This window comes from Colias croceus, chromosome 8 (assembly GCF_905220415.1).
Source record: "Colias croceus chromosome 8, ilColCroc2.1".
Classification (NCBI taxonomy): Eukaryota; Metazoa; Arthropoda; class Insecta; order Lepidoptera; family Pieridae; genus Colias; species Colias croceus.
The window spans coordinates 888,924-915,492 of NC_059544.1; the positions used below are offsets into that span (position 1 = coordinate 888,924).

The 26,569-nt window shown below is 34.1% G+C and overlaps 1 protein-coding gene across 2 annotated transcripts in view; it reads left to right on the plus strand.

The window, feature by feature from the left end:
• Positions 1-26,569, plus strand: part of LOC123693668 (protein peste-like) — an 85,706-nt gene that overhangs the window by 57,598 nt on the left and 1,539 nt on the right. For both annotated transcript variants that reach the window (XM_045638859.1, XM_045638860.1), the window contains exons 2-8: positions 1,824-1,966; positions 16,009-16,147; positions 22,302-22,459; positions 23,698-23,913; positions 25,077-25,208; positions 25,596-25,767; positions 26,286-26,488. In XM_045638859.1, coding sequence (XP_045494815.1) covers positions 1,847-1,966; positions 16,009-16,147; positions 22,302-22,459; positions 23,698-23,913; positions 25,077-25,208; positions 25,596-25,767; positions 26,286-26,488 — 1,140 coding nt within the window. In that variant the 5' untranslated portion in view covers positions 1,824-1,846. The remainder of the gene's footprint in view (positions 1-1,823; positions 1,967-16,008; positions 16,148-22,301; positions 22,460-23,697; positions 23,914-25,076; positions 25,209-25,595; positions 25,768-26,285; positions 26,489-26,569) is intronic.

Here is a 26,569-nt window from a genome sequence, read left to right on the forward strand (position 1 = left end):
AGTATCGATATTGCGGATTTTTTTCCTATAAAAAAGGCAAATTACAGTGGCTAAAACGCGATATGAGAGAGAACACAATATTCATAATTGTCAAGACTGGTTATAATTTTTTTTCTATGCGTCTATAATTATAGTATTATTGGTTAGATTAAATTAAAAAAAAGATTAAAAACTAGTTATTTTTTTTTATAAAACTTACCCAATTATAAGAAGAAAATATAACATTTTTGTTGGCTTTAGATGATTCAATTATTGTTCTGTATTTATATAAACAAAGAGTATAATATCATATGCACTTTTTGTGTTAATTAAAACTGTATTTTTATCTATTGCAAAAAATAGTTAATTTCCATAGAAATATTATTAGTATTTATCCCAAGTTAACTGATAAATACCTTTTTTTTTAATATAAAGATTTATTTTTATTTTATTTATTCGTTTAGTTCGTTGTTTCCGTGCAGTATTCAAATAGACCAATAGCAACACGGCATTAATGCGAAACTGTCTCATGTCGTCACTTAAACCAATGACACTAAGAGTTGTTCCTTTATGCTCATGTTAGAAAAATGACACAAATGCGATTATACTAAAATAATGTTAGCACGGATGGAACAAAATGAATTAAGTCTTTATTCAAAAAGTATAACTACACATACGTCCTTGTGTTCGTGGGTTATTTTGACTCGAGACGAATAGTTCCTTTGCGATTGCCTAAAATGATGGATAAGGTAACTTATACCGTTAATCACACCCTACTTATACCGTTTGGGTCATTCGAAAAAATGGGTTAGGATGCAGCTAGAGATATGACCTTTTGATATGTTGTGTATTTTGACGAGCTGAATCCAATGGTGCAATAAAAACCAAAGGGAATAACTCGTCTTACTCCCTTATTCACTGGAGGCACAGAATTTATAGTCTATATTACATTACATAAAAAAGAATAGTTGCATCATTTGTTTAAGTATATAAAGCGCTAATTTAATAATTTATGAAACAAAATAAAATATATAATATGTTATCTACGAATAAAATCTAATCTGTATTATTGTGAATTCGCTCTATGTCATCATCCTAATTACAGGTTGTATAACTAATTAATGAGTCTAGATTTAAAACACTAATCTATACTAATATTATAAAGCTGAAGCGGGAACTACTGGTCCGATTTGAAAAATTCTTTCGGTGTTAGATAGCCCATTTATCGAGGAAGGCTATTATATATCATCACGCTAAGACCCACAGGAGCCGAGCAATGCGGGTGAAACCGCGGGCGCAGCTAGTTATTAATAAAGAGCTTATCGTCGCGCTTTTTTTTATTTTATTCGGATATCGCAGATCCATTTGTTAGTAAAAAAATAAAACATCTAAGTATTAATGTTAGTAATTAGCTTTGAGTGATTCGTAGATGCGTCTACAAATTATAAAATGATGCAATTTAGGTTAGGTATACTGTGACTGATAAATTTTATTTATAAGTATAGAATAATACTAGAGAACATATTATTATAACTTAAAACAAGTGATAACTGCGTTAAAAAACAACCGACTTCAAACTTGCACTTGCAAAATTTACAAATACCTACAGACAAAAATGCTCATAAAATAAAAACTACTGGGCCTATCCGAATAAAATTTTTATGGGACCAATTCGACACCATCCCGCATCGAACAAAAAAAGAATCACGTAAATCGGTTCAGAAACCTCGGAGTAATCGGTGTACATACATAAAAAAAAAAAAAAATACCGGCCGAATTGATACCTAACCTCCTCCTTTTTTTTGAAGTCGGTTAATTAAAGTTTGTTTTATTCTTGTCAACAGGAGCGAAGGTGTGCGTTAGCGCGATGCGCGGGCGCGCCCCGCAGTGCCGGCGGGCGGGCGTCGCGTTGGCCGCGCTGTGTGCGGCCGCCGCGCTCGCTGCCGCATTGTCTTGGAACTCGATATTCGAGTCCGTTTTCTCTTCTGTGAGTTTTCCTTGCTTTTTATTTTGTGTATTTGTACAAAATAGAGAATAAACTTTAACAGTCTTACCACAAAAAACTTTAGACAGGGTTAACGTTAGGCGTGGGTTCTCTTTAATGTATCGTTTTGTCGTATTTCACATAGACAACTATTAAAGTGACAGATCCCTGGTTTAAAGTTAAACTGTGTTTGAATTGTTTTATGGCAAGACCATATGTATCTTGTGGTACCTACCTCTACCTACTATGTTGTCAACTTAGGTTGTCAATGTTTGGTTTATAAATTCATCTGCCCAAAGTAAATATTTGTTATTGACTTTGGGCGGACGAATTTATAAATATGCGTAAGAGAAACAAAGCAACTATGAGTGACTTGGAAGTAGTTATGTTTAGTAGGTATTTTTACGGACTTACGTTTTAGTTCATCTTGTTTGTGGATATATCAATTCTTAAAAAGATTCGATGCTTCTGAAAATATAATAACGATTCAGAAAAACCTTCTTAATATTGTTGGCACTTGGCTTGCGTTGAAAGCAGCATGTGGTTAATTATTTCAATTTTATATCTATGATATTTTCATATTATTACTTCTATTTACGCTTACATATTAATTTATGTATCTAACTCTTACAACAAAGCAAAACAGAGAGATATAGAGCTACTGCGGGTGGCCTGTTTTAGAAGATGATATTTAAAATCGTTATCATTGTGATTTTTCATTGTATTTTATTAATAATACAGTCTTTTTTTGACTATCTCAGAGTCATAAATCAGCCCATCTTTTTATTATTATAGACAGATAGAGCACCTTCGTTTAAAGTTGGTATTTTAAGCTATGAATCTTGCCCTTGTATGTTTTTTTCTTTATGTTCTGTACATATGTTACATCAACGCGTTACTGACAGACAGACAGACGGATAGATTTTTAGTTAAGATCGTGTTTAGATTTGAATTCGCATCTTCCTATTGGCCAGGCAAAAACTAGGTACTATTTCACGACAAAAAAACCTTCCTAAAAAGACAACCTACAATTAGTATAAAATCGTATTAGTTTTTGCATCTCAAATGTCAGTCAAACATGAAACACAAAAAAAGATTTTTTGAATAAATATTATTAAGTGATAAATTCGAGTAATTGAATAAAAACCCACTCATATTTCACACAAAATATGTTTTTATGCAATACAAAAAATAAATGTAATTCATGACAATTCTGTGTTATAAAAAATAAAGTTTGTAATTCGTGGGTTCCGTTGATTATTTTGACAATGAATTCCAAATATTCTCAATTAAAATATGTCAAACCGATAAACGCTAATCGAATAAAAGTGCATGGTTTTAAACTTTTAACTTTTATTTTATCCTTTAAAATGTTGCCTAATGCGGGTTGCAGACCAAGAGCTAAGCGAAGTTAGTTTAGCTTAGCTCGCATAGCTGACGCAGTTTTCCATACTTGTGTGCAGACCGCAAACTATGTGAACTAAGCTATGTGAGCCTATGATATATAAAAAAGCTAGATACGTTACCCGCTCTCTATTTTGGCAAGAAAAAACTCAGCTAAGTGCCCGAGTTTCACTTAGTCACCCACCATTCAGCGTCGTGGCTGGACGTTCTTTTTATATTTTAATCGGCAGTTGTTATTACGAAGTACATGAGTGAGACATGTATTATGTCTCGTGCGTGAGAGTGAAAGAGAGAACAACTGTATTGGTGATAATGCGTTAGTAAGTAGGTATGTATTAATTACGCTGTTTTTTAGTGCAATGATGTTGGCGTATGCCGCGTCTACTAGTATAATAGGTCATTGATGTGAGCTAACTAAAATATGCGAAGCTATGTCCGTCCCGCCTTCCCCGCACGCCCTTCGTCGTCCGTCTAATTGAACTCCGCAACACTAACTGAGCTTTGGCTTAGCTCTTTGTGTGCACGCCATTTATTTCTAACTTTACGCCGTTTCAACTGTTTGATTATTACAGCACCAGACCTATAAAAAAATATCAAAAATATAGTTATTAATTAATAGAAGTTAAATCGTTTCTTCCTTTTAAAAAGTGCTTTTAGTCATTTACTTGCACGTTTGTTGGTATATTTTACAACTGACCCCTAAAGCTCTGATCCATAAAACTTAAAACTGTACAAATTTTTGTATTCTTTCATCATAATGTCATTAAAATGCAAGATTTTTCCAATATGGCGACAGCAGCGGAAAATTGGAAATTGACACTAAGGGTGCTTTTGCACCAATAATGTGCGAGGAATGTGTTTGTAAAGATTCATTAATATATATATATATATATATATAGATATCTCCATGGGCACTATGTTGATCAAACGTGCCATATAGTTAGTAATTATTTGATCCGTTTTCACTTGTTGATCCGGTTGGTATTTGTGGATCCATTGCCACACCACCGTCCGTATGTGGATCCGAACGGAGCCACAAGTGTCACCATCAGTAATAATAATAATTACGTGCTTTTTATACAAATCCACCTTTTTTGCGTTTTAGCTCTTGTTGATCCGATTCAAATGAGCCAATCAGAGCCCACCGAGCTCAGCCATTGGTCGCTTGCGGCCTTAGCCATTTGAAGGTTTAAAGACATTTATTCCTGCTATAGAAACGTATGTTGCCGTTCGCCTTCCATAATTTGTTCGGATCTTCGGGAGGGCAAGATAGCTAGCTCGTCTATTAGGATAGTGGCGATTTGATGTTGAGAATATAATATTTGTATTTATGTTTTTATGTAGCGCTTTGCGGATGAACATACACGTATTATATTATCTATTCATATTTTAGTATCATTATTTTAGTGTCGTCGTAGATTTTATTTAGTTAAAAAAGGATAGTAAAAAATAGTTTTAATGATTTTATTTTGTAAAATTTGGAGTGGCGCTAATTTATTTTTGTAAGCACTCCCCCATACTTCTATTAAATACATTAGGTGCGGCTTTACTAACGTGTTGTAGATGGTGTGGCGTAATTTATGAGGAATGCAAGAAGTAATATTACGCAGAGATCTAAGAAGTGCTGATAATTTATTTTTTAGGTGGTCGATGTGATGATTCCATTTTAGAGAGCTGTCGATTCGCGAACCTAGTAGATCGGGAGACATTGACACAAAATTTCGAGTCATTTGTCATTTCGATGGCGGTTCTACAGGGGTCTTAGTACGCAATAACAGAAAGAAAAATGATGGTGTGAACGCTGGTACCGGCGGCTTAGTCGCGTGGGCGTTAGTCAAACTCGTCGGAAAAATAGCGAAAGTCAAACGATTTGTAACACAAAAATTTTAGAATTTACCGATAGCCCATAAAAAAGATGTAGATGGTAGTGTCATGCCATACGTTTCCGGTGTGACATAAAGCCCGCCATACCGACGCGAATGCGTTGATTTAAAAAAAAAACAATTCAACCATTGTATTGTGCAATTCAAATCGTATACTTTTATTTTCTTAATCATTTACTTTGTATCCTTTATCATTAGTCACTAAAATTTATTTTGTTAACTTGCCAAATATAATGTAACATGGAATTTGCAAGGGAAGGCACTGCTTTCTGAAATATAGGAATTACCTAGTTCAGAAGGCAGAGCAATATTGTAATGTTATATTTGAAGTTACTAATAAATTTTATTTTATTTATTATTTTATTGGTACCAGGCTAACTTTTGCACAGGTAACCATCGTCGTGCAGCCATTTACGAAAATCGCCATGCATCGCCATACTTTTCAGACGATTCTAAATGGTCGCCATACCGCCGAAATGATTTTGTTTAATTGAATGAAATGTTGAAATGAATGTTTAATTGAGTATTTGAATAAAAAAAATTATTGATTTTTTTATGTATTTTAAAACCTTATTATTAATAATATTGATATTTAATGCAAAAAGCTCCAAAAAAAATTTTATCAATTAAATAAAAGCAATTAAAAATTGATGAAATTTAAATTAAAATCACGTGACTATAAACGCGCCATGACTGGTCACCATAGATGTGACGCCAAAATGTTACAGTTGTATACGTTTTTCTATCAACTGCAATGAGTGAAAACTAACATTATGACGTCACACGCGCCCTGGTGACGCTTCGGGAGTTGTCGGTGTGTTTTCGGTACTGGATTCAAAGACTAATTTTTATTTTGAAATAACTTTTGAATTATTGAAAAAAAAATTTAAAAAAATAGTTTTGTTATAAAACTAATATATAATCATTCCATTTAGCACAAAAAAATTTTTTATTCAAATACTCAATTGAATGAATTTTGTTTACTATTTGTTCATTTGAGCATACATATTTTTCAAATAATGTACTAATACGGCTCAACTCCGACCGAATATCCTTCATATCATCATTACATCTGCAATCTTGTTCTAGCGGTTGTTTCCGTTTTCTGTAAGTAATTTAAGTATCAGTTGGCGTAGAACTCGTAGAAAACGAACTTAGCTTCGATAGATCGGGATGCGATCCACCGGCAGTACCCACTGCACCACTGCTGGTTAAACGTGTTGGCGATCTGCGGACACTCATATTTACTCCGCAATGGATAATTTGTGCAATAATATGAGTCGTCATTTGTTTTTGACCTAAATCTAACATTTTAATTATTTTATCAGATTGATATCAGAATCAGGGCAAAGGCGAACGCTACACGTCAATAAATATTATGATAATTATCTTGATATTTACTGATGTATCTTAGGAGGGATCACAGCACACCCTACACTATCAATACGTATCGCGTCAGTACTGAAACGTTCTTTGTATGAGCCAGACGTGATGACGGCAAGATAAATATTGCGATGTAGGTCCTGGGATCAGATCACAAGGAGTTCCAGAAATCCAGCGATATACAGGGTTAGTTCTCAATGACCGGCCAAATTTTCAGAAATGGTTCAGAATCGATAACATTTTAGAACTAATGAAAAAAAAAAAACGTTTTTTTTTAAATTAGATTTCATTCCTGTCCACCACTAAAAAGCGAAAGTGTGGACATTACAAAAGCAACAATTCAGTTCAACAACCTAGATAGGTAGAAGTTAGCACACACATAAATTTGGCAATGCGCGCACGCACACAAGTGCATTGATTCTGGGGGTGTTTACGATTTAGGAAATTTTTAAGACATTTTCAAATGAATGCTATTATTTTTATTTAATTTTATTCGACAATAATGTTTCAAATGCACCTTTGGTTTAATATCTAGATCTTAATTTTAAATTTTGGCTGGTCATTGAAAACTAACCCTGTATTGTGATCCTTCAATACACTACCCTACACGTCAATAAATATCGTAATCCGATAGTAAATATTGACGGATCACAATATGGATCTTACGTGTAGCGTTCGCCAAAGAGTTGCCCTGTTTCAAGAGGTAGGTTGTTATTTGTAGGTTGCATACTACTTGAGAATTATCACCGTCACTGTATGACGAAAGGTTCGTCCAAATAAAATCTTTTTAGGGTTCCTTATTTTTAGTTTCACAACGTTTTCTATAAGTTTCAATTGAATTACGGTCGACTTCTTCAACTTCCATAAAACTCAGGAGCTTTTTTGGTAGCCCTAATTTCATATCCCCATGTCAATGTCATGCAAGTGCATATAAATGGAACAGATCAACATACGACTTATGATTTGGTATATAAAACGGAATCAAGAAGTAGCATTTCAAAATTTGAACCGTTACGGAGTCGAGTTCGTCTAGTCTAGGTGGAGTTAGCAATGTATGGAACACTACCTAACTATAATATGTTTGTGTACGGAGCCAACAAATACTGTAGTGTTTACGAAAAATTTATCTACCTTACTTAATATACAGTTTCGTTTTGTCGGATCAAATAGAGCTGTAATTTTGATAATATAAATGATAATGATCAACATACGACTTTGGATTTGGTATATAAAACGGAGCCAACAAGTGTTTATGGGTTTCTGAATTTCGGCCGTTACGGAGTCGATTCAGTTCGAGATCTTAGCAATAAAAATGTTGAGTATATCAATTTCTCCACGAATACGTTTGGCAACATCGCTCTAATATTTGCGCCGTTGCCACTCCGGGCAAGATCTATGCAACCGGAGTCGAGTAATATTGGGGTAAAGGTGGAGTCAGGAATGCACGGCAGTCGGGCTGGATCAACTTAGTGCCCAAGTTGGTATTTATATATATATATATATATATATATATATATATATATAGCTTAAAGCGCGTCACACACGGTGAAGATACTATAATATTTTATATTAACATTCTCTCATATAAAACGTTATAGTATCTCAAGGTATCCGGTATCAGCGTTCTGACCATCATTTTTCTTTTTGTCATTGCGTACCTAAGACCCCTGTAGAACCGCCATCCTGTTACAAATGACCCACAAAATTTCGGGTAATTTGTAACATAAAATATTATAGTATCTTCACCGTGTGTGACGCGCTTTAAACGCTAAACGCTTCTAACTTCAAACTAAATGAAGCGATATGATTGGTTCCTTACAAACACATTCCTACACATCCTCGCACATTATTGGTGGAAAAGCACCCTTATGCTCGTATTTTATTTCTCGTGATTGAAAAGTACTAAGTAATGTCCACATTTAAATTTTCCTTTTTTTGTTGAATGAATCACATTAATGGCAGGTTATTTATAGCAACAGGGACTAGTTGTAAATAATCTCACACTTTGCTCGTAAAGCGTGCTTTGTTATAAGAATTAATAATAATTAACTAGCTTTCCACCCGCGGCATCGCCCGCGCAGTCAAAGAAAAACCCGCATAGTTCCCGTCGAATTTCCGGGATAAAACCTATCGTATGTCCTTTCGCGGGTATCAAAATATCTCTATACCAAATTTCATGCAAATTGGCGCATTTAATATAATCTACACTAATATTATAAAGAGGAAAACTTTGTTTGTTTGTTTTGTAATGAATAGGCTCATAAACTACTGGACCGATTTTAAAAATTCTTTCGCCATTAGAATTATCCACGAGTAATATAGGCTAGGTTTTATCCAGGAAATCCCACGGGAACGGGAACTATGCGGGTTTTTCTTTGAAAACGCGGGCGAAGCCGCAGGCGGAAAGCTAGTATTATATATAGTATGGATTTCTAAAGGTCACACGTTAAGTCTTGATTTTTTGATAGACGTTAGCATAACCTCCTGAGACCCAGGATTTTTTTCTCTTTCTTTTGTAATAAAAATTAGCTGTATCTGTTCTAATGCAATTATAAATATTCAAAAAAATGGTAAAAAAAATCTTTCGTGGAAAACTTGGATTTTCTTTATGTCATGTATATATTACAGGGGGTCCCAGTTCCAAGTGTAATAAGTTTATGAAAATGAAGAAAAACTACATGTTTTTTTAGTTATTATATATTTTTAAACTTGAATCTAAATAGTTATTATTCTATCCATTGTTCTGTGTCTATTTTTTGTACCTTGGTTCATAGATAGGTATTTTTAAGGGTGAGAAACGACCAGTTCATGTATTTTGCTCCGGCGTGGTGGTGTATTTATATTGTCACGTCCACCCCTAGGTCTTATTTCTAATCCATTCTCTCGGTCAGCCTCCCCATAAGCTTGGTCCACGTCATGTGCGTCCCCGAGATGGTCTGCCAACAACTGAAGATGACATACATAGTGACGATTCTGTTCTGAAATGACTCATACTCATTGGACGAATGGAAGAAGAATCATGTTCTGGTATTTGGGCGGCTTCATCGTTATCATTTGGGGTATTACCTTCATCTCAAACATTTATTTATTCAATTAGACTTCTTCTAAAAGCAATTTTGAATCGTCACAACAGTATTAACATTTACCACCGATTCGGAAAGCAGTATCTATGGAGAAGAACCGGCAAGAAACTCCATAGGTCCATCATATAGGTCAATATTTGACTCATCCAGGTGTTGGTAGATCTCAGTATCTTATAATCCTTGGAAATTATAATAAAATCTGTAACATAAACTAAAGAATGTCATATAGGTAATACATGGGGCTCTAGTAACCAATACCAATTTGGCAAGAATTGAGACCAAATGTCTTACCAGTATGACATAAAAGAAAACATTAATATTTTTCACAAGTTTTAGATTTATCTTACAAAATAACTATTGCAGTTGCAGAAATAATATCTATTATCATTAGATATACAAAGATATACTGCAATATACGAATGGTTCCACTAGAAATATAAGATTACTGACCACGTGTTTGCCGTCGCACAGCCACCGTCAACTTCGAAATGAGAATACTTCAAATCACGTGTCACTTATAAAACCAAAAACCGTTTAGTATAGTGGATGACATACCACTACATCGATTTGAGGTATTATTCGTGCATATACGCAAAAGATGGCGTTGAAATATTTTTTTATTGTTTATGTAATATATATATGACCGCAGGCCCCAGGAGGTTAAATTACACATCTAAAATTTTATATTTAGAAAATTTTAATAACATTAGTGCAAACAGGATAAAATCTTGAATATTAATATAATTATCGCGTGCTAACTTCTTTTTTATATTAGGTATTCATAGAAAATTCTTATCAGGGTAGCTTTAAGTTACAAATTTAAACATTATTTCTTATATTTCTCATATAATTTCCTTATTTGTCTGACGTTCCTGATTCTTGAAATATTTAAATGCAACATTTATAGTGCAAAATCTTATCTTGATTATAAGACATTAAAAAAACCGGCAAAGTGCGAGTCGGACTCGTGCACCGAGGGTTCCGAAGATCTTTTAAACGTTGTAACTCTTTTGCTTTTCACAAATTTTCCTTTATCTGTGCCTTTATCATATTATCTGTGTCTGTCCTAAAAGATGTTACTTCATACCAAATTTCAAATTCTGTAGTCGTACGTTTTCGTTGCGAATGTCAAAAATTTGCAGCATAAATGGCTGTATCTTATGATTGCGTTGGCTCAAAAATTTGTTTTTTTACAGCTTCAAGGAACGGTAGACTTGAGTATTCGATATAAATTTCAGCTTGATACCTTCACGCGATCCTAAGAAAAAGGGTCTGACAGACAGACAGACAGACAGACGGACAACAAAGCGATGCTATAAGGGTTCCTTTTTTTCCTTTTGAGGTTCGGAACCCTAAAAGGTCTAATTTATATTATAACTAATGTATTTATTGGTTATCACATTTTTGATAACTGGTGTGACTAGAATTTAGATTTTTTTTAAATATGCAATCTTTGATTTTGAACATAATATTATTATAATATACCAGATAATTTGTGCTCCAACATATTTTTGGAACGCTTTAGATATAAGTATTCACGTTTATTTGCATACGTAACTAAATCTTTTTCAAATTATCGGAAAAGGTTGCCTTTTCTAATAAATTAGCAACTGTACGTAACTATGAAATGTAATCCATACTATTAATATTATAAATGCGAAAGTAACTCTGTCTGTCTGTTACTTAATCACGCCTTAACTACTGAACCAATTTGCATGAAATTTGTTATAGAGATATTTTGATACCCGAGAAAGGACATAGGCTACTTATTACCCCGGGAAACAGGATAAGTTTTGTCCCGGAAATCCAACGGGAACGGGAACTTTGCGGATTTTTCTTTGACTGAGCGGGCGAAGCTGCGGATGGGAAGCTAGTAATTGATATATTTTTAAGGTCTCATTAGAACTTTGAATATCTGCAAGCTAAATTAAAAAAGGACATAGGCTACTTTTTACCCCGGGAAACAGGATAAGTTTTGTCCCGGAAATCCAACGGGAACGGGAACTATGCGGGTTTTTCTTTGACTGAGCGGGCGAAGATGCGGGTGGAAAGCTAGTAATTGATATATTTTTAAGGTCTCATTAGAACTTTGAATATCTGCAAGCTAAATTAAAAAAGGACATAGGCTACTTTTTACCCCGGGAAACAGGATAAGTTTTGTCCCGGAAATCCAACGGGAACGGGAACTATGCGGGTTTTTCTTTGACTGAGCGGGCGAAGATGCGGGTGGAAAGCTAGTAATTGATATATTTTTTAAGGTCTCATTAGAACTTTGAATATCTACAAGCTAAATTAAAACGTACAAGCAAAGGAATGTAATTTACATAAAAGCAATAGACAAAATCTAAAGCTTTTTACGATTCAATAAAAATGAGTTTTAAATTAAATTCTTGGATATAAAAGGGGTAGCTTTTTTAAAGTGAAACTTCTTTATCGGGGTTGGAAAAAAATTTAGTGTACCTAACATTTTTTCGTTACGCGTGACATTTTTCTATACTAATAATTAATATTATAAAGCGTTTGTTTGTTTGTTTGAACGTGCTAATGCCAGGAACTACAGGTCTAATTTGAAAATTTCGGTGTTAGATAGCCCATATATCGAGGAAGGTTTATAGGCTATATATCATCATGCTAAGACCAACAGGAGGGGAGCAATGCGAGTGAAACCGCGGGGCACAGCTAGTATATTATATAGGTAGTTCAAAAGTGACTGACTGACTGACATAGTGATCTAACAGCCCAAACCACTGGATGGATCGAGCTGAAATTTTACATACAGGCAGGTGTTACGACGTAGGCATCCGCTAGGAAAGGATTTTGATCAATTCTACCCCCAAGGAGATAAAATATGGGATGAAAGTTGGTACCATGAAAATTTATTTTTTCCACGCATGTGAAGCTGCGGGCAGCAGCTAGTTAATTTATAAAATTTGACTTGAATCGTTTAATGGTTTGATGTTGAACTTCTGTATTTCTGTAAGTTTTTGATTTACAAATTGGCTATGATTTACGGCGTATAGTAGCATATAAATTTATATTTAGAGCGAAAAGTGAACAATAAATGTATAAATATTCATTTTTACATATTCATAAATATTATTTATACATATAATTTTCGAATAATATGCATAATATAATATAAATAACAAAATGCAAAAAGATAAACAGGTGTTTCCGTATCTTATCTTTTGCGTTTATTAAAAACGGTAATCAGAAGTCGATAAAAAGTCTGTTAACAGATTCTTTATTATGAGAACAATTTGTTTCTGTTCGTAAGTTACCAAGTGAAATACTTATATGTTTAATTTTATATTCTGTGAGATACTGTAGTCTTTGTTAGAAGTTTGTTGATCTGCTCCTAAACATGCAATAACCTATCTTATTTTGCATCCGTCTAACTTTATCTCGAATTCTTTATTTATTTTATTTTTATTGCCATGGCTATGCGCACATTTATTTTTATTTTTTCATATTATCACTTGTTGCACGTATACTTGTTTTGTTTCAATTACTAGCTTTCCGCCCGTGGTTTCGCCTGTTAAAAAAAAACATGCATAGTTCCCGTTCCCGTGGGATTTCCTCTATAAACCTATCCTATGTGTCCAAGTTTCACTCTATATGTGTGCTAAATTTGATTGTAATCGGTTCAGTATTATTTGCGTGAAAAAGTATCAAACATACATACCTACACATACAAATACAAACACATCCATCCACACAAACTTTCGCATTTATAATATAAGTAGGATATGATAGGATTTTATTAATCAAAGTGGCGACAAATACAACAAACCATCAATAAAATCTTATAAATAAAAATTAATCCCAAAATGTGTTGGTAAGCGCATAACTTGAGAACGGCTGAACCGATTTCGATAATTATTTTTTTATTATATTCCTTGAAGTACGAGGATGGTTCTTATGTAGAGAAAACGTAAATATGTACCACGGGCGAAGCCGGGGCGGACCGCTAGTATTTTAATAAAATCTTAAGTATAAAAAATTAAAGATTAAAGATTTGTTTAATCAACATTAAATAAAATTATCTCATCTCTCATCTCATCTCTCTCATCTTAAATTGAATCTCAATCAGGCTGTCATTAAGCAAATTGGCTTCAAAATTATGCAAAAATGCAAACAATTAATTCATCGTGTGACTGTATTCACATGATAACATTTTCAATTTGGTATTTATGTCGTGGTCATATCGTAGATTTGATCATTTCATGATATGAGTGGCCATTTCACGAAATGGTCGCATATCGTGAAATGGCCAACATAGTTTGATCAGATCGTTAAATCGTCAACGTTTCACGATTTGGTCATCCACATTTGGCCAGATCGTATAAAATATAAAGAGTCCATAAAATATTAAAAAATTTCAGAATAACTATATTCTAAAAACTTGTTTAATGTCATTAAAGTTAGTGCCGCGGCAACGGCCGGCGAATGCCAGAAGCGAATCGTTTTTGCAATAGAAAACAATTAGGTTAGGTTAGGTTACACTTTGATAAACAACGCACGAGCCGAGCGAGCAAAGCGAGCGTGCCGCGCCAGCGGCCGGCGAGTGCCAGAAGCGGATCGCTTTTTAAAAAACAAACAATTATAATAATATAGTAGTAGTTTCTTAAATTATTTTATTTAAGTCGCATTTTTTCTTAAATACATATAAGATATCCACATTTTCCATAGTACTCGTACCACTTCGTCGTAAATTCTTTGCTATGACTTTCTTCATAATATTGTTATTAAACGAATTATGAAGTTTTTAACTGCGAATAATTTAATTTTCGCCAGCGGCCGCCATCTTATCACATAAACACAGAGCTTGCAGCGCCTCTACCAACGATTAATGTAACTATTTTACGATATGATCAAATAATTTTGGTCATTTCATGAAAAAACCGTGCGTTAATTGGCCATATCATGAAACGATTTCTTATCATTGATCTGCCCAAACCACATCATGATGTGGCCAAACTATTTTTTATATTATATATATAAAAAATAGTTTGGCCACATCATGATGTGGTTTGGGCAGATCAATGATAAGATATATATATATTATATATTATTTCATGATATGCGACCATTTCCTGAAATGGCCACTCATAATATCATGAAATGATCAAATCTACGATATGACCACGACATTTATATAATTTAAATTTAAATAACGACATTTTTGTAAATATACATTTCTATGTACATAGGCCGGGAGATACTGACACATTTCGGGTCATTTGTAACAGGATGGCGCGGGCGGTTCTACAGGGGTCTTAGTACGCAATAACAAAAAGAAAAATTATGGTCAGAACGTGTCTCCCGGCCTAACTTAATTATATAGAGAATAAATTATCTTCCTTAAAATCTTAAAATCTCTTACGGCAAGATTATTTACTGACGAGAACAGTACCTACTTAAATTAGTATTGTCCTAGTACAAACTTTTTCATTTATCTTATTTAATTTGAAAGCTTTGGCCTTAATTGAAAGCTGAATCCTAAATATTATAGGTACCTTTTGAGTGCTTATTGGGTACATCTGAGAATCTGCCAACATCTATTTTCATATCTCTGTGGTAACTGTAAGTCAGAACGCGGGACAGCTAGAAAATTTATATTTTTAACATTTCATACATCAGTTATATTTTCCTCCTTACCAATAATTTAAACTCAGCTCAATCATTCTGCAAGTTTACACGCAAATATTCCAGCAATTACGTCTAATTAAGAGCGCACCTTGAATACATCAGTCTTTGATTAACTTCTAATCCAACATGACCTCCAGTCAATTGGGCCAATCCATAATACTGATTGTCGCATATTAATTAAACCATACAATGTCATAGAACGGAAATTTTACAGTGAGATTCATAAATTCATTAGGCGGGTTCCACAGAGCCAACCTTGCGAAGCAATTGCAACTTGGACGAGGAAAATGACGTATGCTCCATAACTATAGAAACTTAAGGAATTCGATCACTAGGCGGGATATGATCCCGCGTTTGCAACGCCTAACCTGATTCTACCTAAGAAATCGCATTTCCAACAGCAAATTTCGGCATACCGAAAGAGTCAATATGAAACATATTCTGTATCGATAGAACATAGCCTCTGTTGAATTTAATACTTAGCTTTATAACATTAAAATATCACCTAATTTACCACGGGCGAAGCCGGGGCGGACCGCTAGTTAGAAGTAAGGTAGACATTAACTAGTACCCAATAAATATTTAAAGCGATTATTATGACGTATACAATTAAGTTTTTCAATAAAATTGTTTGTTACAGCAAATAGCACTGAAGCCAGATTCCCGCGCCTTCCGTGAGTGGGTAGCGCCGACACTGCCTTTGCTTTTCGACGTGTATCTCTTCAATTGGACGAATCCAGAGAAGTTTCCAGAAGAAATTCCCAATCTGGAAGAATTAGGTAATTATTTTAGATATTTTTTTTTCTTATTTTTCCTATTGATCGAAATGCCCGAATTTTTGCGATTGTTTTTTTTTAATAAACAAACAGTAACAAATATGCTTTGAATATATTTGAGTACTGAAATCTGTTTCTTTGCTGAGTAAAATACATAGTGCATCCAAAGTTAAGATTCCAATAGAAAAGAAATTGTTAAGATAATACCAAGGAGAAAGATGAATCAAGACAATACAGATCTTAATGTCTTCAATAATGTTCTGATAAAGAAAAATAATAAATTTCCTTCGATATGTCACGCCTGAAATAACTTTATCTTTAGTTCATTGATCTTGGTGTCAATGCCAAAACTTGACTTTGAAATTTTTTTTTGGGTATTTATTATACTTAACGCTTCAATATATATACATAAATGAATTGTTTATTATATAAAATTATTTCACTATTAGATAGTGCATTTATCGAGGTAGACTGCTGTATCATCACGCTAAAACCAACAGGAGCGGAGCAATGCGGGTTAATTAAACTGCGGGTAGAGCTAGTATTTAGGTACCTATATAATATAGCATTCGTAATCTATTCACAAATGGTCACTTTAAGTGGGTCAATATTAATATGATGATAAGAATATTAAATAATCTCTTGTGTACATTTAATTGATAATATGCAGTCGTATTAGGCGATAATTATTTGTGATAATTTTATCGAAACACATGTTTTTCTACGAATATTATCTTAAAATCTTATTATTGTTGGATTAAGATTTTTAACCGTTTTGGAAAATTCCTTCACTAGTTTACAGATATTTTATTTGTAAGTTACATGGCCTATAGACTTGAAGATGTATAATTTTTCTTATATAGAAAAACTAATGGAACAAATACAATAAAAATAAATATGTAATTAGAATTGAGTATAAATAAAATTTTTATTTAATTAGTATTTTAATAAATTTATATTAATCACTTACAACACTTTATAATATGCGACACTTATAATATATTTAGTTTTTATAAAGTACTATATTTTTAATTGTTTTTGTTTTACTTGCTCATAGCATGATCAAGTGATTCTTGACATAAACTAAAGGTTATCATTGAGAGCAATTATCCCATTAAAATGTAGAAATGAATGAAATTATGAACAAGTAGACATAATATTTGCACAATTTTTAAATAATTGAAAAATATTTTTTTTTTTTTTTGGTAAACCTGACTTATATTATATTTTATGCGTAATTAAATGCTCAAGTAAAAGCATGATACTTAGAGTCGATTTTCCGTCGAATAAAGTTAATATTACACGATAATATTAAAATATCACCTGTACACTGTCAAATATAGGGAATACATTTATGAAATGGTAGTTTAATACGTTATTCAACGAATAAGTTTTAACCAAGGATTGAAAAATCGGCCCTTAAAGGTAAAATGAATTTTGTGCAACAATAATAACTGTCCAATACCGAAATACGCATACACGCACACCAAAATACACTTAGGGCCGATTTTTCAATCCTTAGTTAAAACTTATTCATCAAAATATATCGTATTAAACAACCATTTTAAAAATGTGTTACTTGTTACTTTTGACAGGTTTTAGGTGACATCTGTATATTATTGTGTAATACTTTATTGGACGGATAAGATTTATTCAAGGATTGAAAAATCAGCCCTTAAACAATAAATATAGAGCGTGATAGAGCTAAATAACTAAGTCAACAGAACTTAAAAGAATTATTAATATAAAATTGTTTAAATGTGCATCCATGTTTTAACAATCAATGCACCATACTAAAAATTCTCCCAATAGTAAATCATAGCATTAGGTACCTACACCTACATAGTTAAAACTTAAAATGATTCACCCATCTAAAATTTAACCTATCTAATATTATCTAATAGACGACAATAATTTACCTCAGCAATATATCTAGTAAAAAAGATAAAACTACGTAAACACAACATAATAAATTATTATCAGTGATCATAAAATTGACATTGACCTCTAAACGTTATGATAATGCCGACTTTGATGTTTTTGGCACACAAACATTGTAGTTATCGTTCTTACATTATTAGCTATCCCCCTCTCCAATATAGACTTAATTGCATAATATATAAATATCAAATATTTATTTTATAATGTCGGTAATTTTTATTTCTTGAGCTAGTTTTCTGTAAAACCCAATAATTTTGTTGCTACTCATCAACTTATAGTTAGATCATCGATGTTAGACGCTGATAAAAATCATTTTTGTTTTTTAAACATTGTGTATAAGTATTACCCAAACAAACTATTATCACAACTATTGATTAAATAATCAAACTGGTAAGATGTAAGTATATTGTATCACTACATAGTATAAATCAAAGTCGCTTTCTCTGTCCTTTTGTATGCATAAATCTTTAAAACTACGCAACGGATTTTGATGCGGTTTTTTTTAATAGATAGAGTGATTCAAGAGAAAGGTTTTAGTATATAATTAATTAGGTTTTAGACAAAGCGGGTGAAGCCGCGGGCGGTAAGCTAGTATGGAATAAACTATTCTTCCCTTAATGACATCCTATCTGAAAAGCGTTTTCCAAGTAATGTTAAACAAGAACTAATTTTCACTTTATTCTCAGTTCAATTTAAACATTTCCGTTCACAATGTCAGAAGTACTAAATCTAGTACCTATCATTAGTCTTAGTCATACTACCTATTTTCATTGCATCTTTCCTAGAAAAGTATCGCGCATACTCGAATTCATGATTTTGTTCGACTTCATGTGCCAGAGACTAATATAGTCAAAGAGATGGGAACAATAAACTTAATAAAATATTTATTTTTATTTGATTTTTTTTTAAAGTAATTATCCATTCTCTAACTGCACTTTATCATATTTTATGACAATATTATGATAAATGTATTTTTATAATAGGTAATTGAATTGGGTTGCCGTGTGAAGTAAATGCTATCAAAGCCGCGGGTGGTAATGTCAAACTTTATTGTAATTCATTTAAAAAATATAGGTATTTTTTTTTTATAAATTTACACTCTAAATTGAAAAAAATATTAGAAATATAATTTAAACATTAGAAATAATCGGTATCCATAAACAAATCGGAATGTTTATATTTTTCATTATTACATAAAGAATTTCACAATTCTCTACTAATTTACTGTCACGTGTATACAGATAAAATAACTTTATATCATCATTTGTTTAATCTATTGACCTTTGTGTAATAATTTATCAATCTATGAAAAATATTTTCTAAGCATTTATTGGCATTAGAAATGCCTTGTAGGTAAACTATTTAGGTTTATGAATATATAATTAGCTAAGGATATACAATCATTGAGATGATATTTTTAAGACTAGTAGCAAGTAGTATCAATATGGAAACCTTCAAAACGAGAGCTTACAACTAGAGGTCCGCGCCGCAGTCCAAAAGCCCAGCGGCGGCGCGCCGGGTGCGGCACCCGGCGCGGCGCGGCGTCGCCGGCGTGGGCTAGTTATTTTTAAAGTTATTAGGGGGTGGGCGGGCAGTAGAAAAATCTCTCTTTAAGTTTAATAAAAAATTTATTTTTATTAAAATCAAGTAGCTTAACTATTTAGTGATGAACATGATAATTATAAACATTGCCAATAATTTTATTGGCAATGTTTTTTTTTTATGTCAGAGTAAGCAAAGGAGCAGGTGGGCCACCTGATGTTAAGTGGTCACCACCGTTCATAAACACTTGTAACACTAGGAGTGTTACAGGTGCTTTGCCGGCCTTTTATGGACAAATAAGCTCTTTTCTTGAAGGCCCCAATGTCGTAGTTGTTCGGGAACACCGCAGGTGGCAAATCGTTTCATATAGTTTCACCGTACGCGGAAGGAAGTTGCGGGTGAAGCGGACATTGGTGGAGCGCCAACCATCCAGATGGTGCGGATGGAACTGGTTTTTACGGCGTGTGGTCCGGCGGTGGAACTGTGCGGCTGGTAAAAGGTGGAACAATTCCTCAGAGCACTCCCCATAGTAGATTCTATACAGTATACAGAGAGACGCAACGTCTCTCCGCACTGACAGTGGGTCGAGCCTATCGAAAAGCCTACGGTCATCGACAATTCGAGCTGCTCGATGTTGGATACGGTCAAGAGGAAGGAGTTGATACTGTGGGGCTCCGGCCCAGAGATGAGAACAGTACCCCATATGCGGTCGCACCTGAGCCTTGTACAGCTGAAGTCGGTGGGCCGGCTTGAAGTACTATCTCGATCTACTGAGCACACCAAGTTTTTTCGAGGCTAATTTAGCCTTCGCTTCCAAATGACCGGAATTGAACGTCACTCGAGATTTCAACTCCGAGGATTCCGATTTTCGGCGATATACTAAGGGGAGTACTCTTAAACCGAGGTTCTACGACAAATGGGGTCTTTTTAGCGGTGAACGCGCAAACCTGTGTCTTTAGGGGATTGAACTCGATTAAGTTCGCCCCAATCCGAGACTTCTTGGAGAGAAGACTCGACTTCAGGCACAAGTTTGTTTCGACTCTCATTGAGGCTTTCCTTTGAGGTGTGTGCACGGCCGGGATAAAGAGCATCCCCCCTACTGTCGTCTGTATAGCAATGAATGTTACTGATTTGTAACAAATCATGTTTATAATTATCATGGATAAAAATAATTTTGTTAACTTTTGCAGGATTTAGACGCGATCTCTTCGCAGTTAAGACTAGCCCAGCTACAGAAAAAACCCTTTTACTTGGCGTGCTTGAAGCTGGGATAGATAGAAGCGATCGCGCTAATTCGGCAAGCCCAGGAAAAACAACTTTTTTTTGTTCCCAGAACTTAAGAATGTTGCCCTTTACATCTCCTAAATCTGAAGAGTTAGCCGTAGCCAAATATGTCCAACACTCTTGAGCGACGTCGTCATCCCCATCAATAAATCTATTGGAGTGTTTTTTGGCTAGCTTTTGGAGTAAAACATCTGGCATCGATATAGTAGACATTGTCTATTATCGTTGCCGTGTTGTAGACAACAACGCGTGCTGTGTTCGCGCGCAAAATTTGAACTCGGCGCCAATTTTTCTGTGACCCGGCGGCGGCGGCGGCGCGCCGGGGTCTCTCGGCGGCGGCACGCCGGCGTGGCGCGGACCTCTACTTACAACTACCTGAAAGGCCAATAAACTACGTCATTCCCTAATCCACCGATGGCATTTCATATTTTACCCAATATCCTGTCCCTTTCCCTCTTCTAGTAGGCAACACCCGTAATATCAGTTGCGGTATGGGTGGCACACTTAGCTTACCACCAGGCATGAGGCAAGGCGTTCGCGTCGGCTCGTTTGCCTTCGTATTTCATTTAAAAAAAATCAAGAAGTTGGAATGAATGAATGAATATTGCAATAGCTGGAAAAATATTCAGTTTTAGAGCAGACAAAGCTGCTAGGTCAACTTGAAGTCTAACTCAGTTAAATTCTATTTTTAAGCATATTATTAAGCACTAAAATTCCATAAAATTGTTCCGGTAAGAGACTTAAATAAAAAAAATCTATGTCCATTCCAAAAATAGACATACTTGTATGAAAATATATTCAATCCATAATCAATCAGTTGATAGGTAATATTAATGGAGACACTGATATTTTAGACTTGATTTCTATTATTACTGTCATTATAAATGAATTTAAGACATTAGCCTGCATAAATTTATATTATATTTAGAATTAACGATAGCTATTTTTAGCATCTAAATATCAATTCCGGTGTTGTTTTTTTTTAGTTCTATATTTGAGTAAGGGGAATTCTTTATTTTATGTTCAAAGAATATTATTACTTTGAAATAAAAGCAAAAAACAGATACAAATAAATTGGTGAACTAGAATAAATTGCGAGGAATCTATATACATCTATCTCTAAGCAACATCCCATCAAAATCAGCTCGGCGCCTCAAACGTAGCGCACATTCAATACCATAAAATGAGCTCATAGTTGCCACAAGCCAAGGGGTTATTGACACAGAATTAAGACACAGAATTAATTTGCTATTGGTCAGAACTGAACTCTATATTTTTAACAACATTGAAAAATGTTGCAAAAGTGAAAAAATATGCCTAGTGCGCAAAAAAATATTCTTAACGCGTACCATACTAATAAATATTGTATAATACCAATAATTATTTACAGGTCCATATCGCTTCAGAGAGCACAGACGGCACGTAAACGTCACGTGGCATCCCAATAATGGTTCCATCTCATACAGAACGCAGAGGACGTGGTACTTCGACGAGTCCAGTAATGGTACACTGGAAGATAACATCACTATCATCAATGTTATAGCGGCTGTGAGTATTGCAGTCAGGTTATCTAGTAGGTATAAATAGCCGTCAGCTCTTACACTAAACATGGTAACTTGAATCATAGTGAATAAAATCACATGAAATTCACGTTTTAATAAAGTTTTACGTGATACTAGTAAAAATAGACTAACACAAAATAAAATTATAAAACCGGCGAAGTGCGAGTCAGAACCCAGTGCACGAAGGGTTCCCGGGGGGGGGGGGGGGGTCATTAATATATTTTTTTTAATTTTAAGTATTTGTTGTTATAGCGCGAGCGGCAACAGAAATTGTTTTTGAAAATTGTTTATGAAAATTTTAGCTTTCTAGCTATCACGGTTTATGTTATAACAGCCTGGAGACAGACAGCCAGACAACGAAGTCTCAGTGATAGCATCCCGTTTTACCCTTTCGGTACAGAACCCTAAAAACTATAACTTTAATGTCAAAAATCAAAAATTAGAATCCAATTACATATTATTTACTAGCATTCTGCCCGCGGTTTCGCCCGCGTTTTCAAAGAAAACCCGCATAGTTCCCGTTCCCGTGGTAGGTATTAAAACCTAGGTATTCTATGTCCTTTCTCGGGTATCATTATCAAAATATCTCTATATCAAATTTCATGCAAATTGGTTCAGTAGTTAAGACGTGATTGAGTAAAAGACAGACAGACAGAGCTACTTTCGCATTTATAATATTAGTATGGATATGAGAACACCTTTTCCAATCACTGGTTTTTTTTCCAAATGATTATAAAATAATTTTCCTTATCGTGTGCTGCATAATATAATATTAGGTTACGAACGGGTTGTTTTTATCTAGTCTAGAATCTATGCAATAAAAAAGCAATAATGTTAAAAAAACGTGCATAGAATTTAGCTAATTATTATTAAACAGAAAATCATGGTATGTATTGTTAATTTTACGAAAATATATTTATGTTATGACGCAAATTATACATTGTCTATAAATATACCTATAAATAATTTGAAAGTAATATTTTCTGATGGGACTGATTGTTCTTTGTTATATTAAACTCCCAACACTTTTTCATTCAACTACAGAATTTGTATCTACTATAGGCAATATTTGAGGAGTTTCTTGCCGGTTCTTCTCCTTAGATACTGCTTTCCGAATCGGTGGTAAATGTTAAAAATGTTATGACGATTCAAAAGTGCTTTTAGAATAAGTCTAATTGAATAAATAAACTTTGAGATTTGATTGTGATTTTTATTTATTTCCAGTCAGCCGCCTACCAGTCAAGAGAGGGTAGTTTCCTGCGCCAGAAAGGCCTGTCCATGGCCCTAACCATGTTCGGCCATGGCATCTCCATCTCCAGGCTGGCTGGTGAACTTCTCTTTGAGGGCTACGAGGATCCCTTGATAGATATCGCGAAGAGTCTACCGGAGAGTACAAGGGGAGGTGCACCTCCGATTGATCGATTTGGGTTGTTTTATGGGGTAAGGATACTATTTTAATGTATTCTTATCATTAGTAAGACTCAAAAATCAAAATTAAACTTTTGAAGATATAAATGATTCAAAGATTTGGAATATATAGTTCAGTTTATTTAATTTGATATATTCATTCATGTAATGCAATGCCCTTTTTTTCGTAATTATGTCTCTACTAAATAATATTAGAAAGCCAACATATTATTTGCTTATTAATTTCAGAACGATCATGATCTCATTAAAATTTATGGACTAGTGTTATAAGTAGGAAGGTATAAGGATACTAGATTAGCTAAAAGCTCTACGGGAGTGGCACGTTGTAATGTGGCTAATTGGCCAGAATTTAATTCAGTTGTCTCTTTTTCGCCTTAAATAGTTTACATCGCATTACATTATTTAGCAATACCTAAATATCACCAAAAGTTTTTACGTAACATATTTTGTAGAGTAGGAAAAATCAGTAGGTATACTATAATGCAGCTGTTCGTCAAATGAATATTGCTACAGACAATTTTGATATCATTTATCGCCACAATTGACAGTAAAGAATCAATTGTGACACAACAAATTGATCGTTTGACCATTCAATAAACTGAGGTGTTAATATTTGTATTTAAACCGGGCGGAACGTATCATTAATCAAACGCCGATTTTTATCTGTATATTTAACAAATTAATATCACAAACAAATAAATTTAGCAAAGAAATATAAGCTAAATGTAGCTATGTATTTTTAGTTTGAAGTTCTCGTTGATTTTATTTTTTTTATTTTTTTATGCTATAGGATAGCAACCGAGCAGACGCGTCGCCTGGTGTTAAGCGATACACGCCGCCCATATGCATCCACTCCACTGGGAAGTGGATGTGTTGCTATGCATTTATTTTCTATATTTTGTACTATTCAAGAATTTAACAAAATTTAAATCTATTACGAAAAACCAAAACATTTTAACGATTAAACAAATAAACAAATAATCTATTACCAAAGATAAAGATCTTTCAGTTAATAGGTATTAACTGAGGATCTATTCATACCTACTTATTACTACCTTCTGAACCCAAAAAAGGCTACTAAAAGCATTCGTTGACGAAAAAAGATAATAGACTAAAGTAATCAAAATATAAAGTAATAATAAACTAAAGTAATAATATTTGTTACCTTATTACAGAGAAACAATTCAATGGACACCGATGGTGACATGCTGGTGACAACTGGTGAAGATGAGGGTGTGTTGCCGGGACAAATCATCACCTGGAACCATCTCGATCACCTCCCGTACTATGAGGGAAAATGCTCAGTAGTATGTGGCTCTTTACAATAAAATTATCAAGCCTTTTTTACGAAAAACTGTTTTTCTTAAGCATTCGGGTAGTTTTGACTTTGGCTCCTATTAAAAGCTTATTACTCAGAAATATAAGCCAAGTCTAATAATGTAACAAAGCTTTTTCTCCTTCTGAGACAAAAAGAAGATAAAATATATCACACAGACAAATAAAATTTAAATATATATCAAAATGAAGGAACTCAGTAATATGTACACACATGCATGCTAAAAAATGGCCAGCTTTTGGGCAAAGCTTTTGCTCAAAAAAGGGCCAGCTCATATTGCCATACCTGACGACACGACAGTAGATATCTACTTCGTCGTAAAATTTTTCTTCTACTTGAATATACGCTCAAATTACAGATGGCAGGTAGTGCAGGAGAGTTCATGCCCCACAATCTGACAGAAGATTCCCTACTAGAGATATTCATGGGTGACCTGTGTCGAACAGTGTACTTCAATTATACGGAAACAAACAACCTCCAGGGTCTGACGTACCACAAGTATTCGTTGACAGAGAACAGTTTTGATTATTGTAAGTTTAATTAGGAATTAATATTTTAACTTTTAAATAAATACCTTTAGACAAACATAGAATCCCGTTCTATTTTATTGAAAGTCGGTTTTTAAGGTAAAATTTAAAAGGTATTCACTGACAGCAATATTAGTAATGCCTCTAAACCTGTGCTCTAAACCATCAATGGCTTGGAAAACAGTGCATATGCAAATAGCAGGTTAAAAAAATAATTACCAGAAATATACTTATTGTTTATCCGGTTATCCAAAATTTACATTTCATACTTACCTAAGTATATGTTGCAGTGTAGCTTGATGTTTATAGCCTTTCCCAATACTGAGCTTTTCTTTCAATTCCCAATAATTGTTGTGATTATCTCGTTAAAACAAAAGATTGGCCAATTTTATCACGTTACAAAGAACGACATAATACGTATCTCAATATTTTACCAAAAGCTATTTTTAAAAGTATCTTCCATATTCCATCTCAACTGCTAAATCTACGACAAGCCAATCTACCAATATCTTCGATTCCAGCACCAAATTCACCAGAGAACTCCTGTTTCTGCAATGGCCAGTGCGGCTGGAGTGGAGTGATGAACGTCTCCGCGTGTCGGTATGGAGCACCAGCCTTTCTGTCCTTGCCACATTTCCTGCATGGAGACCCCGAGTTGAGGACCAAAGTGAATGGCCTGAATCCTGACCCGGAGAAGCATTCGTTCTATTTTGGGGTTGAACCGGTAAGAAATTTTTAAAATATTGTTTCCTTGATCGTATCAATCACGATTGATCGCAGGTACCTAGAATGGTGGATCATTAGG